Source organism: Prionailurus bengalensis, chromosome D1, assembly GCF_016509475.1.
Source record: "Prionailurus bengalensis isolate Pbe53 chromosome D1, Fcat_Pben_1.1_paternal_pri, whole genome shotgun sequence".
Classification (NCBI taxonomy): Eukaryota; Metazoa; Chordata; class Mammalia; order Carnivora; family Felidae; genus Prionailurus; species Prionailurus bengalensis.
Window position 1 is genome coordinate 1,024,962 of NC_057346.1, and position 13,090 is coordinate 1,038,051.

The 13,090-nt window shown below is 49.9% G+C and overlaps 1 protein-coding gene across 2 annotated transcripts in view; it reads right to left on the reverse strand.

Moving 5' to 3' along the window:
* Nucleotides 1-5,525: 5,525 nt before the first annotated feature.
* Nucleotides 5,526-13,090, reverse strand: part of TMEM123 (transmembrane protein 123) — a 57,653-nt gene continuing 50,088 nt past the window's right edge. For both annotated transcript variants that reach the window (XM_043579176.1, XM_043579177.1), the window contains 4 exons: nt 9,992-10,252; nt 8,967-9,120; nt 7,356-7,452; nt 5,526-7,319 (listed from right to left, as the gene is read on the reverse strand). In XM_043579176.1, the coding sequence (XP_043435111.1) occupies nt 7,428-7,452; nt 8,967-9,120; nt 9,992-10,252 (440 nt within the window). In that variant the 3' untranslated portion in view covers nt 5,526-7,319; nt 7,356-7,427. The remainder of the gene's footprint in view (nt 7,320-7,355; nt 7,453-8,966; nt 9,121-9,991; nt 10,253-13,090) is intronic.

The following is a 13,090-nucleotide window of genomic DNA, read 5'->3' on the forward strand; positions in this document are numbered from 1 at the left end:
TTGCTTTTATATTATAGATACTACTATTTTTTTCTTTTAATGTTTATTTTTGAGAGGGGGAGAGAGAGAGAGAGTGTAAGCAGGGGAGGGGCAGAGGGAGAGGGAGGCACAGAATTCAAAGCAGGCTCCAGGCTCCAAGCTGTCAGCACAGAGCCCGACGCGGGGCTTGAACCCACAAACTGTGAGATCATGACCTGAGCCAAAGTTGGACGCTTAACCACCTGAGCCACCCAGGTGACCTTATATTATAGAAATCTGCATTGGGATTTAAAAACGACTGTGATGGCTTTGCTGCGTGGGCGTTGGTGAGCTGAGGAAGGTGGAATGCAGGCAGTGGTGGGGGACTCCTCCTTGGGCCCGGCTTACTGTCCCAGATCTGGTCGATGGCTGAGGTCCCATGGAAAGCTCAGATACTTTAGATGCTCCGTGTTTCTTCTTACCCTATAACTCCTTAGATCCCTTAGAGACTGGGAAGAGTCCAGATTTCTCCATCCTCCAGTCTCTTCCCACCTTTGTTTCCAGCAGGAGGTGCTGATGGAGTTGGTAGGTCCGTGTGCGTGTGTCTGCAGGTAAGTCGGTCCCTGCCCTTCCAGAAGGAGTTGAGAGCACATTAAATCATTTTAGAAACTGTTCTGTTTGTTTTGCTTGATCGCTGCTGTATATGTTGAGGATCCACTGTGTGCCAGGCCCAGTGCTGTATTCTTTAAACAGTTAGGATGCGGTCCCGGGCTGTTATGCTCCCCATCCTTCAAGTCACTCAGTCTGGCGCTCTGTTAACGGTGGCCCTCGAAGACAAAGCAATGTGCGAGAAGCACATTAGCCTGATTCCTGTCAACAGCCATATAGGAAAATTTGAACATGGGTCTGCCTGGCTCCTTAGCCTGTGCTTTTTGGACAAATTATTCTAGTAAGTTGCGTTAATATTTTTAAAAATTGCACGGACTGTGATCCAGCATAAGAACCAAGTGTTTAAATTTGAATTCTGTGTATTTGAAAGTTTATCTGTCTTGGCTTTGTTAAGCTAGTCCATTTTAATGTGTAAGAACGTCTTTCTTGCGTTCGGTAAAAATATTGCATGAAGTGTAAGGAAGTGGTAACGTGATTCACATTTTATCTACTTGCTGAGTCCTGTCTGCCTAGATCAGGGTGAGTCGGTTTTAGTCGCTTCCTTTTTGCTCTCCTAACGATGATAATCATAACAGGTGTACTTGAACCAAGAGGCAAATGTCAGATGCTTTGTTAATTGCTTTATTTAATGCTTAAAACCCTAGGAGACTTGTAAACGGTGCAAATTTAGGCTCAGTGAAGTGTAGATTGTTGGAGGCCGGGGTGGCGGTCTACACATGGTACGGATAAGCCTTGAACAGCACACATATGCTGTGTGAGACCAGTATATGTGGATTTTTTTTTTTTCTTATGTTGATGTTTGCACGCGAGTTGGGGAGGGGCAGAGAGAGAGGGAGACACAGAATCTGAAGCAGGCTCCAGGCTGTCAGCACAGAGCCTGATGCTGGGCTCTAACTCATGAACTAACTGAAATCATGACCTGAGCCGAAGTCTGATGCTTAAGCACGTGAGCCACCCAGGGGCCCCTATGCAGATTTTTAAAGTATGTCACTTGAGGGGTGCCTGGGAGGTTGTTGGTTGAGCGTCGGACTCTTGATTTCATCTCAGGTCATGATCTCACAGTTCATGGACTCGAGCCCCACATGTCAGGATCTGTGCTGACAGCGTGGCTCCTGTTTGGGATTCTCTGTCTCCCTCAAGATAAATACACTTAAAAAAAAAAAAAAAAAAAAAAAAATATATATATATATATATATATATATATATATGTGTGTGTGTGTGTGTGTGTGTGTATATAAGTATATATAAATATATGTAAGTGTATATATATAAAATATGTAAGTATATATAGGACACTTTTTTTGAGATGTGTGACATCTGTTAGCCATCTGGATATCTTTGGAAAAAGGTCTATTCATGTCTTCTGCCCGTTTGATTAGTTCTTTATAGTTTGGATACTATCCCTTTATTGGATACTATCTGTCTTTTGCAAACATCTTCTAACATTTAGTAGGTCGTCTTTTAGTTTTGTTGATTGTTTCCTTCACTGGGCAGAAGGTCTTTGTCTTGATGAGGTCCCAATAGTTCATGTTTGCTTTTGTTTCCCTGCCTTTGGAGACTCGTCTAGTAAGAAGTTGCCTGTGTTCTCTAGGATTTTGGTGGTTTCTTGTCTCACATTTAGGCTTTTCAACCATTTTGAATTTATTTTTGTATATGGTGTAAGGAAGTGGTACAGGGGGTGCCTGGGTGGCTCATTTAAGTGTCCGCCTTTGGTTAATGTCATGTTCTCACAGCTCGTTGGTTCCAGCCTGGAGCCTGCTTCGAATTCTGTGTCTTCCTCTCTCTGCCCCTCCCCCACTCACGTTCTGTCTCTCTCAGAAACAAACATTAAAAAAAAAGAGGTGGTACAGTTTCATTCTCCTGCATGTCAACCATCCAGTTTTCCCGTCACTTTTTGTTGAAGAGACTTTTTTCCATTGTGTATTCTTTTCTGCTTTGCCGAAGATGAGCTGACCATATAGGTGTGGGTCCGTTTCTGGGTTTTGTAGTCTGTCAATGTCATTGATTTTTGTCTACTGTTGGCTATCAAGGATTAAGTAGGATTAGAGTATGCTGAATTGGAGAACAGAGGTATTTTCCAGGCAGAGGGAGAAATATGAAGAAAGACAAAAATGGATGAGGCATTTTTGGAAAAAGAAAGTGAATACTGAGACGAGAAACAAGGCTGGACGGGCAGGATGGGTACCAGGTTTAAGAGGACTACAGATTATGGGTTTTGCCAGCATTAATTCTGCCAATCCATGAACACAGGATACCTTTCTGTTTATGTTTTCAGTGTCTTTCCCCAGTGTCTTGTCGTCTTCAGTGTAGAAATCTTTGTGGTTTTTGATTAAATTTAATCGCAGGTACTTTGTTTTTGGTGTTATAAATATGGGATCATCTTTATTTTTCAGACGCTTTGTTGTCAGTATGTAGAAGTACTGCTTTTTGAGCATTGGTTTCTTATCTCGCAACTTGACTGTGTCCATTAGCTCTAACCGGTTTTGGTGGATCTTTAGGGTTTTCTGTTTATGAGAACATGTGTGCAAATAAAGACTATTGTACTTACTCTTTTGCAATTCTGATGCCTTTTCTTGCTTTTTAACTGCTCTGGCTCGAACTTCTCATCTTGTGTGCAAATAGTGATTACCCCGTCGTCTTTTTCTTTTTTGTTTACTTATTTTTGAGAGAGAGGGTGAGCAGGGAAAGGGCAGGGAGAGAGGGAGACACAGATTCTGAAACAGGCTCCAGGCTCTGAGCTGTCAGCACAGAGTCTGACATGGGGGCTCGACCTCATGAACCTCGAGATCATGACCTGAGCTGAAGTCGGACGCTTAACTGGCTAAGCCGCCCAGGTGCCCCACCCCCGTCTTCCTTGTGACCCTGAGGATAGCCTGTACGCTGTCCACGTACGATAGCGGAAGGACATTCCTCCAGATCTAATTTAAGATTTCATCGTGAACAGATGTTGAATTTTGTCAGATGCTTTTGTCTAAGAAAACCAAACCTGTATGATCGCAGTCCATCATTGTGGTGTATCACGTTGGTTACGTGCATGTGTCAGAAAAGCCTTGCATCCCAGGGATAAATCACAGGTGTCCCGGCAAATGATCCTTTAAATGGGCCGAATTCTCTTTGCTAGTTTTAAAGATTATTGCATCTATATTCTTCAGGGACTCTGCCTTTGGGATCAGGGTAATGCTGGCTTTTTTTTTTTAATTTTTTTTCAACGTTTTTTATTTATTTTTGGGACAGAAACAGAGCATGAACGGGGGAGGGGCAGAGAGAGAGGGAGACACAGCATCAGAAACAGGCTCCAGGCTCCGAGCCATCAGCCCAGAGCCTGACGCGGGGCTCGAACTCACGGACCGCGAGATCGTGACCTGTCTGAAGTCAGACGCTTAACCGACTGCGCCACCCAGGTGCCCCAATGCTGGCTTTTTAAAATGTGTTTGTGGGGGGCACCCGGCTTGCTCAGGCAGAACAGGTGACTCGATCTCGGGGTTGTGAGTTCACGCCCCATGTTGGGCATGGAGATTTTTTTTTTTTAATTTTGTTTTTCAACGTTTATTTTTGGGACAGAGAGCATGAACGGGGGAAGGGCAGAGAGAGAGGGAGACACAGAATCGGAAACAGGCTCCAGGTTCTGAGCCATCAGCCCAGAGCCCGACGCGGGGCTCGAACTCACGGACCGCAAGATCGTGACCTGGCTGAAGTTGGATGCTTAACCGACTGTGCCACCCAGGTGCCCCAGGAGATTACTTTAAAAAATGAGTTTGTGGGGGCCTGGGTGGCTCAGTCGGTGAAGCATCCGACTTCGGCTCAGGTCATGATCTCACGGTTTGTGGGTTCGAGCCCCGTGTCGGGCTCTGTGCTGACAGATCAGAGCCTGGAGCCTACTTGGGATTCTGTTTCCCTCTCTCTCTGCCCCTCCCCCTTGCATGCTTTCTCAAAAATAAAGGTAAAAAAAAAATTAAAAAAAAAAAGAGTTTGTGAGTGTTCCCTCCTCTATTTTTTTGGAAGAGTTTGGGAAGGATTAGCATTATTTCTTCTTTGGTAAAATTTACCAGTGAAGCCACCTGGTCCCAGCTGTTGTTCATGGGGAGATTTTTGCCTGGTGATTCAGTCTTGGTAGGATGTATGTTTCTTATGTTTTTCTTGCTTTTAGAGCTCAGCTCCTCTGTCTGGGCAGGGACAGACCAGGCTTCCTGGACTGCTGACGGTTTTCTGTTGAGGATGCGAGTCGGGCAGAACTGTACCAGTCTGCTGCTTCTGCACGCGAGCAGGGATGCCTGTGAACTTGGGCATTGCAGGTAGGACACCGTCCGACCTCTACAGACCGAAGTGCTACCTGCCACAAGACCTCCCTTCTTTTTTTCTTTAGTGTTTATTTTTGAGAGAGAATCCCAAGCAGGCTCTGCACCAAGAGCCCAACACGGGGCTCAATCTCACAAACCGTGAGATCGTGACCCAAACTGAAAATCGAGAGTCGGATGCTCAAGTGACTGAACCACGCAGGCCCCCCCAAGCTGTCCTGTGACAGGTTCCAAGTGGTCGAGACCACAATGGGGGTCTCGTAGGTGCAGGGAGACCCCTCAGTGTATTGCTGGACTGTATACTGGGGGCAGTCATTTTTTTATTTCTAACACAAATGTACCTGTTTTTATAATTCTACCCAACTGCATAAAGCAGGGGCATGAAAGGAGAATCCGGAGCAGTCCTTCTCAGAGGTTGGTGGTCCTACGAATTTCCCAGGTGGGATCGTTAACACATTGATTGAATCAGGATGTCTGGGTGTGGGTAAGAATTTGCGCTTCTAACAGCTTTCTCAGCCAAACACACTTAAATAGTGTCTTTATTTGGGGCTTTCATTTCTCTTGAGTTTGTGGAAATGAAAGAAAACCACACACACAAACCTCTTAGATGAAGACAAAATTTTATTCTAAAAATAGATCTCAGTAACAATGAAATACCAAAAGCTTGTCATTACAAGAAAAAGAAAAAAGAGGTAAAAAATTTGCTTTAAATTTTCCTCCTCAAAAATACAAAATTCTCACTGTACTATATTGCAAACTCTCATTTATCTGTATGCAAGTTAACTTTATCCAAAGACATTTAAAGTCACAGATTGGATTCTAATGTATGTTCAAGTAAATACATTCTCCGAGAATGCAATGAAATATTTAAACATAATTGGGATATAAATTTATGCTTAGGGAAACAGTGGTTCATGTTACCACTTCCCTCTATTTTTGCAGATAACCAAAAAAAGTGACTGCACCCAAGTACTGGTATTTGAAGGTAGCAGAGAGAAAACATTACATTATTTCTATAGTTAAAGGCATATAATGACCTGTAGTACTTAAAAAAAGTGGTTTCACATCTTCAAAGTGCTAGAGAAGCAAGTATCAGGGAAGACAAGGTTCGACCTCAAGTACTGAACTCTGAAGAATGCAGAAGAAAGACAAAAGGAGGAAAAGGTAAAAGGCCCCCATCACTGTATCCATCAAAGTGGTTTAAAGACCAGGTAGGCAAGTTACACAATCAGCCCACCTCTCTGTCCTCACCACACTACCCATGGTCACCACCTCAGCTGGCTGCACAGTGACTAGGAAGGATTGTCCTGTATCAAAATTCTTGACATTCTCTGAAGGCCAAAAGCTGGTCCCTGAAGGGCCATCCTCTTCAGTGTAGATGCACTGTCATCAGGACAGCTTAGCTTGTTGGCAGAAAGTGGTGGTACTTTACTTTGCGTAGTCATTTAGTATGACTGAAACAGCTTTTTTTCTTGTCAAAACTTGACCGTGAGTTTGGACTGCTGTAACGTAAACTCGAAAACTGAACACCCAAACATAAGTTGACTGATACTGGTGTCCCGACAATACTGTGCTTTTTCTGTTAACCTAATACAGCCTAAAGTGCCCCTCTACAGGAGAGGAGGGGCCTAAAGAATAAGAAAAGTTTCTGGTCTTAAAAATTGCTTAAGGATTTGTATTTGGAATAAAGGTTTTTTAGTATATCCCCAAATCAGATAAAATCAACAGTGCACAAAAATACAGCATCTTCTTCCTGTAGGTCAGTAGCCTGAGGGGTGCCCTCCTATCCCTGGATCGATCCACACAGCCTTCCAGAACTCTAGAGAAATCCCACAGGGGCTTATGTTAGTATGTTTACACTACATTAAACCATCCTACAACTCAACCTACAGTTAACTGGTGCGTATGAAACAGCGCAGTTTCCAGCAGTGGCAACACTCACAGTAGGAAGGTAAGCGGACGAGATCGTGAACACGCTGCTACGACGTGCAGAGATGAGAGAGGGAAAAGACTAAGTGCCACAGAAGCTGTAATGATGACACAAGCTCTAACAGGGCTCAGCCACACGTTCTCGTGCTGGGGGCAGGGTGGTGCATTTTGTTTCTCACCCAAGCATGAAGCTTTAAAACTGAAGTTATGTCGGAGACCTGATTTACTCGGAATTTCTGCGGTGTGGCTTTAGAGCAGAGCCGGCTCTGGGGAGCAGTGAAGGTCTGTGTCGTCGTCAGTACGTGCCGGCACAGTGAGTTACTCCCCCGGCGTGACCAAGACCACAAGAAGGAGAACGGCACTGGTCTGTGTGTTTTTAGAAGTGACTGTAACCACTGCAAATGCTCATTTAAAAACCGAAACCAAACTCTATCTTCAGTAATCCTGAGGAATCTTTACATGCGTATAACGTACAATGTACTATATAAACATGATCTGCGTATACTGTTTCCAAGGAGAATCATCCAAATTCATCGATAGGGCTGTACTGATCTTCCCATTGGTGCCTGGAGTCCCTTAAATGATGGCATCGTGTTCATCGCTGTAATCAAAAGGTAAAATTGTTTTGTATTCGTGCCAAAGCTGTTTCGGTTCCTATTTTTACATAACTTCAAAGCTGCAGAATGAAAATTGTCATTTACGTGAAATTTGTTCAAGTGTCCAGTGTACCCTGGGGCATAAGGGTTCCCATAGTGACCCTCGAATGTCTGCTCTGCCCCTTGTGGCTTCTCGGCCGATAGCCACAGAAATCTAAAACAGGCACCCTCCTTCCTTGACCATCCCCTGTGTGTCGGGTGTCACATACCTCATTTTCATGCTCCCGGAAACCCTATTTACGGACTGACTTCCTTTATTCGTTTTTGCAGAGGACCTGAAGCCAAGCAAGCACGTGGGAAGGTGCCCAGAAGTGCCGCTCCTGCACCAAACCCCACCCCTGCACGCTTCTGTCACCGCGGGTAGCCTTTTCATGCTCACTGCTACAACTGCTACGTGGGGAACGTCTCCAGTTTTGAGCGGGACAGACAAATCCAGCGTTCTGGAAGAACTCAAACTTCAGAGCAGCTCTTGGCTTCTAAATGTGCCGTCACGTAGCACTAAGAAAAAGGCGCTGTGGTCCGTGGACGGTAAGGTGCACCCTAACTTCGGAGATGTGCCGTAGAGGGGGAACAAAACGAAAGCAGCGCGGACTTTCACTTGAGTCCGTGAGGTACTTTCTCTGGGGCTCTGTCAACAGACTCCAGGCACAGCCCCTCCCAGGCAGCGGTGCACGGCTGTGTATGTAAAGACTGGCTCCTACTAGCTACAGCCACATGCTGTGTGCTTAAGGCAATTTAAAACGAAAACACGGTTTGCTTCACTACTTGTAGCCTCATTTACATCAATAAACACTGATGCTGAGTGGCATTTCACGTCCTATGATCAAGACGTACCTTCTGTTTAACTGGTGAAATTTATCAAGCACACATGATAAATATTTCTAGAAACACAGAATCTGGCAAAACACCTCGATGCTCTGAAAGCAAGTTTGCTAAACCAGTTTGAGCTGGTTAAATCAGCTCCCGACGTGAAAGTCGGTGTGGGACACACGTGTATGACGAGTTAAAAAATCGGGAAAAGTAGCCCTTCGGTGGTATTTACAGTACATTAAGAATCAAAGGAACAAATTGGCTCTTGTATTCTAGTAAGAGCGAAAAAACCCCAAAAGGGACTTAAACCCTCCAAACAATGTAAGACCCACACAGTTATGGAAAGGGTGAATGTGGTAAGAGCTCTCAACTCACTTGATGCAATGACTTAGAAAATGAGACCGTGAAGAATTTCTTTAAAACCAGGTTTCTACCAAGGATGTTCCCTTAGTGCTACTGACGAACACCAGCCACACCCTCCTGGTACGGTCACAGGGGTGAGGGAAGAGGGAGACCGTCAGGAAGCGGGACATTTGTACCGGCACGTGCATCCATTTTTTGTTTGCAAGTACAATTCATAAATCTGTGGCCCCCTTTCGGTATTTTGTCACGATCGTGAAAGAAATACAGAAATCCTATCAAAACTCACATGGTTCTGTACCGAATGCCTCTTCGTGAATAGTACGTTTTGCATCCGAAGTACAGAATCGACAGAACTCCCAGGGTTAATACGATGCCACCGAGGAAGCTGCCAATATCAAATTTCGATCCTGGGTTTTCTTTAGAATTGATAGTTGCTGTGACTAGGAAAAAAGAAAAGTAGGCTTTAGTGGTTTTTAAAAAACATTACAAAAAGCTGCCACTCGAATTTCTATCCAAAGAAGCAGAGCCCGGGGAGGAGCTCCCCAGCCGGCCTCCTGCCTGGTGGCCCCGGGGCCCCTCCAGCAGTGGCAGCGCTTCCCCCTGCCCCTCCCCCACCGGAGGGTGTTTGTGCTGGGGACCACAGCCTCAGGCAGCACCCTCTGGGACTGTTTCCTTATTCCCTTGTCCCGGGAAGAATCTCTGGACCGCCCGTCTGAACGAGGGCGTCTAACGGAAGTTCTCCGTTCGATAAATAGACTGTTGTATCACATCGAGGACCCTGGTGACATTACAGCGGATTTCAGAACACAAACTGCAGGAATAAGGCTTTAGGGTAGAAAATACAGAAATCTGCGGCAGACGCGACGAAGCCTGCCGTTTGTGCTGGCCTTCAAGCGGACCTGAACTTGGAAAACCTTGAAGGGACGATGCCAAGGTTCTGAGCTCGTGGTTTCACATTCCATCTTAAGTCCAAGCACGAAGCGTGCTGGCGGACACCATGTGTGTGGCCGCGCCCGTGACACCCAGGAGCCAACACCACCGTGAGCACGCTGTGGGGGTGGAGGCCCCACCCAGGCGCGCATGAGGGGCCCAGACAACCACGCGAAGGACCATCCGGGTAGGACTTCCTCCTCCAGTCACATGGCCTGGTTCAGGGGAAACCCGCTTCCTACGGGGACAAGGTTGGCGGCACCCGCACCGGTGATTTCTGTACACGATACGGTCATCCGCACTCCCGCCAGAACGGAGCCCCGCGAGTGCGGCATCTGACACCGGCTTTGAGCACGGAAGGGGCTCAGCTCCCATACGTACTTGTCACGGGTGAAGGCACAGAGGTGGCCGAACGGTTGTGGGCCGTGCTCGCGGTGGACGGCGTCTGGGATGCGCTGTGGGAGACGTGGGTGGCGGAGGTCGTATTCGGGGAGGCCCCCTGTGTTGTGAATCCGCGTGCTGCTGTGGGCGTCGAGGTGCTGACAGCGTGTGTCCTGAGGACTTGGGACAGGGCGGACGTGAGGGCTTTCGTCGTGTTGGGGGGCGCACCCGTGTGGCTGGAGGTCACCGTGGTGGCGTTGCCTGCGAGAATGAGACACATGAACATGACACAGGGCCCTCATCTCTGGGAAGGGAGTTGACGGGAGGACGGAGACGGCGCGGGTGGTGGGTGGCTGGGAATGTGCACCCCATGCCACCTGGCCAGCCGGTGAGCCTGTCAGGCGTGACGCCCCTGCCCCCCCCCCCCCCCCCCGCGCGGGCGTGGCCCTCGGGACGACCTCCCACGGCTGGAGGCTCCAGACACCCCTCAATCCCGGAGACCCCCGTTCGCGCCTGGGGCGGAGGCCTTCACGGGGACGATTCGGACCCGTGCGCACCGAGCACGTGCCCCGGGTCCCCGCCCCGGCGACGGCAGCGCCAGCTCACCCCACGCGCACGCTGCCGGGGACAGAGACATTCCGTCCTCTCTCCGCCCCTTCGCACGGCTGTGCCCATCTCCGCCTGTTCCCTGTCCGCGGGCTCACCCGCGGCGCTGCCGTCCCACGGGGCCTGTCTCCTCCTCTCGGCCGGCACTCGCACGCTCCTCCCCGGGGAGAGCGACTCAGGCCCGGGGTGTCGCGCTCCGTCACTGCCGGAGGGGACTGCCGCCGACAGGAACACCCTTGCCTCCAGTCCGCTGGACTTTTTCTTCGAAGACTTCCGGACACGCCAGGCTCGCGTGTCTACCGGCTTCCCGGTACCTCCCCCGGGCGCGGGTCCCTACTGTGCGCTCTCGTCCGCGCCGTGTGACCCCATTTTTTTTTTAACAAGGCCCAAGGAACACTGCTGTGCTATGTAGACCGGTGAACCAGTAAATTCTCATGATTCCGAGCGGAGGACACAAGTGGCAAGAACCTGAGCTACTATGGGTGCTCTGCTCAGACGACACGCTTCAGGACGGACACGCTCCCTTTTGTTCTAAACCGGTGCGTGCTATCGCGGTGGATTCGACACGGGGAAGAGCTCGCGTTTCTATCGCATTTTCAGCCCAGCACGATCTGTGCGCAGTCCACCAGGACGCGCGGTGCGACCCGCGCTCCTGCCCCGCCCCTGCCCCGAGACCTGGCCCCTCGCTGCGCCAGGTCACCCGAGTAAAGACGGAGCCGCGACGGCTTAGTCTTTCCAAGCGAGAAAACCCAACCGTGTTCAAGAAACGAGCAGCTGAACATTTCTACAAATGGACACGACAGGCTACCCTAGGCTTTTTAACTGTCCTGATGCCCACGAGCGTCACCGTGATCCCAGGAGGCCGGCGAGGCGCTCCCGTCCAGTGACACTATGCCCTCGTGCGCCCATGTGCACTCGCGGGTCTTCCGGCCCCCGAGGGACAGAAGCTGTGCGGGTGTGGGTGGCACCCGGGGCAGGACAGGGGCTCGCAAGGTCCAGGGCTCCGGGCACGGAGCAAGTCCCGGGACGCAGCACACTGCACGGAGCACGCACTCTTACTGCGTTTCCAAGTTGCCGAAAACAAATCTTCGAGGTCGTCATCACAAGGCAAAACCCCGTGACTGCGCTCGGCGCCTAAAGCTCGGACTTCCTGTGGGGATGGCTCTGCAAAAACGCACAGCTGCTGGCGCACAGCCGGGACCGGATCTCAATAAAAGCGCCGAGACAAGACGCCGTCGAGGCACAAACGGTCGTCACGGGAGGGTGCGTGTGTCCGTCCGCTCGTCCCTCTGCTCAGGAAGGAGCAGACGAGAACGCCACCCCAGCTTCAGACCAAGCAGGAGAGCCTTCGGGGGAGCAGCCCCTGGACTTGTGGGGACACAGAGACTGAGTGACTCTGGCCTGACGAGGGCCCGGTCCCGGCGGTGAAGCTTAGAAAGCGGAGCTGGGTGTAGACTGTTCACACTGACAGCAAAGGCGGTATTTCCCACGACCCCGGTCTGGCCCGCACCCCTGCCCCATGCAGCCCCCAGGCCCTGCACAGTATACACAGCTTGCTCCCCCCACCCCCCACCCGGCTGCACCTGCCCCACTCGACTGCCTTGTGGCAACACTCCGCAGAGGGAGGAGGGTGACCAGCAGGGAGGACACAGGACCTGGGCCACGGGTGTGTGGAGTCCGAGTCGGGAGGAGTCGGGCCCCAGCCGGGGGAGGCCCAGGAGTCCACCTCGGCCGGAAGCAGGCATCCCGGCCTCCTAGCCCACCAGCGTCCAGTCCTGCGATGTGAGGACGACCAGAGCACAGCAGCCGTCTATGTCCCCTCCCCACCGCCAGCCCCGATGCTGCCGTGGCCCAGCCTGGCAGAGGGGGTTAAGCCCTAGGTTCGGATGACCACGGCTTCATCATCTTAGGATTATTCTGGAAGGCAGAGGCACCCGAGGTCCAAGTCAGCGCTCAATGGATACAGCTGTGGGGGAAGGGCGTGTTCGACTCATGCCAGCTGCTGCTCCGTGGGGCGGGCCCAACTCAAAGGGACACCCTCACCCCAGGACCGCAGGATGTCCCACACACTGGCACACAGGATCCTTACGTGGGATCGAGTCACAATGAGGTCACTGGGAGGGATCTCATAAAAGGAGATTCACCCTCTTGCCTCTAGAAAACACGGTGCCACACAAGGCTCTACGAGAGGCAACAGAGATAATTTAGGTTGAGCAAGCAGCACAGTGCCTGTTACAGAGGGAACATCAGTGAGTCATTATTCCTTTTATTTTCATTTTGAGAGAGAGAGAGAGAGAGAGAGAGAGAGAGCAGGGGAGGGAGGGGCAGAGGGAGAGGAAAACAGAGAATCCCAAGCAGGCTCCTCGCTGACAGCACAAAGTTCCACACGGGGCTTGAACTCACAACTAGATCATGACCTGAGCCGAAATCAAGAATCAGACACTTGACTGAGCTCCCCCTCCCCCAGTTGCACCAATTTTTACCCTTTTTTGA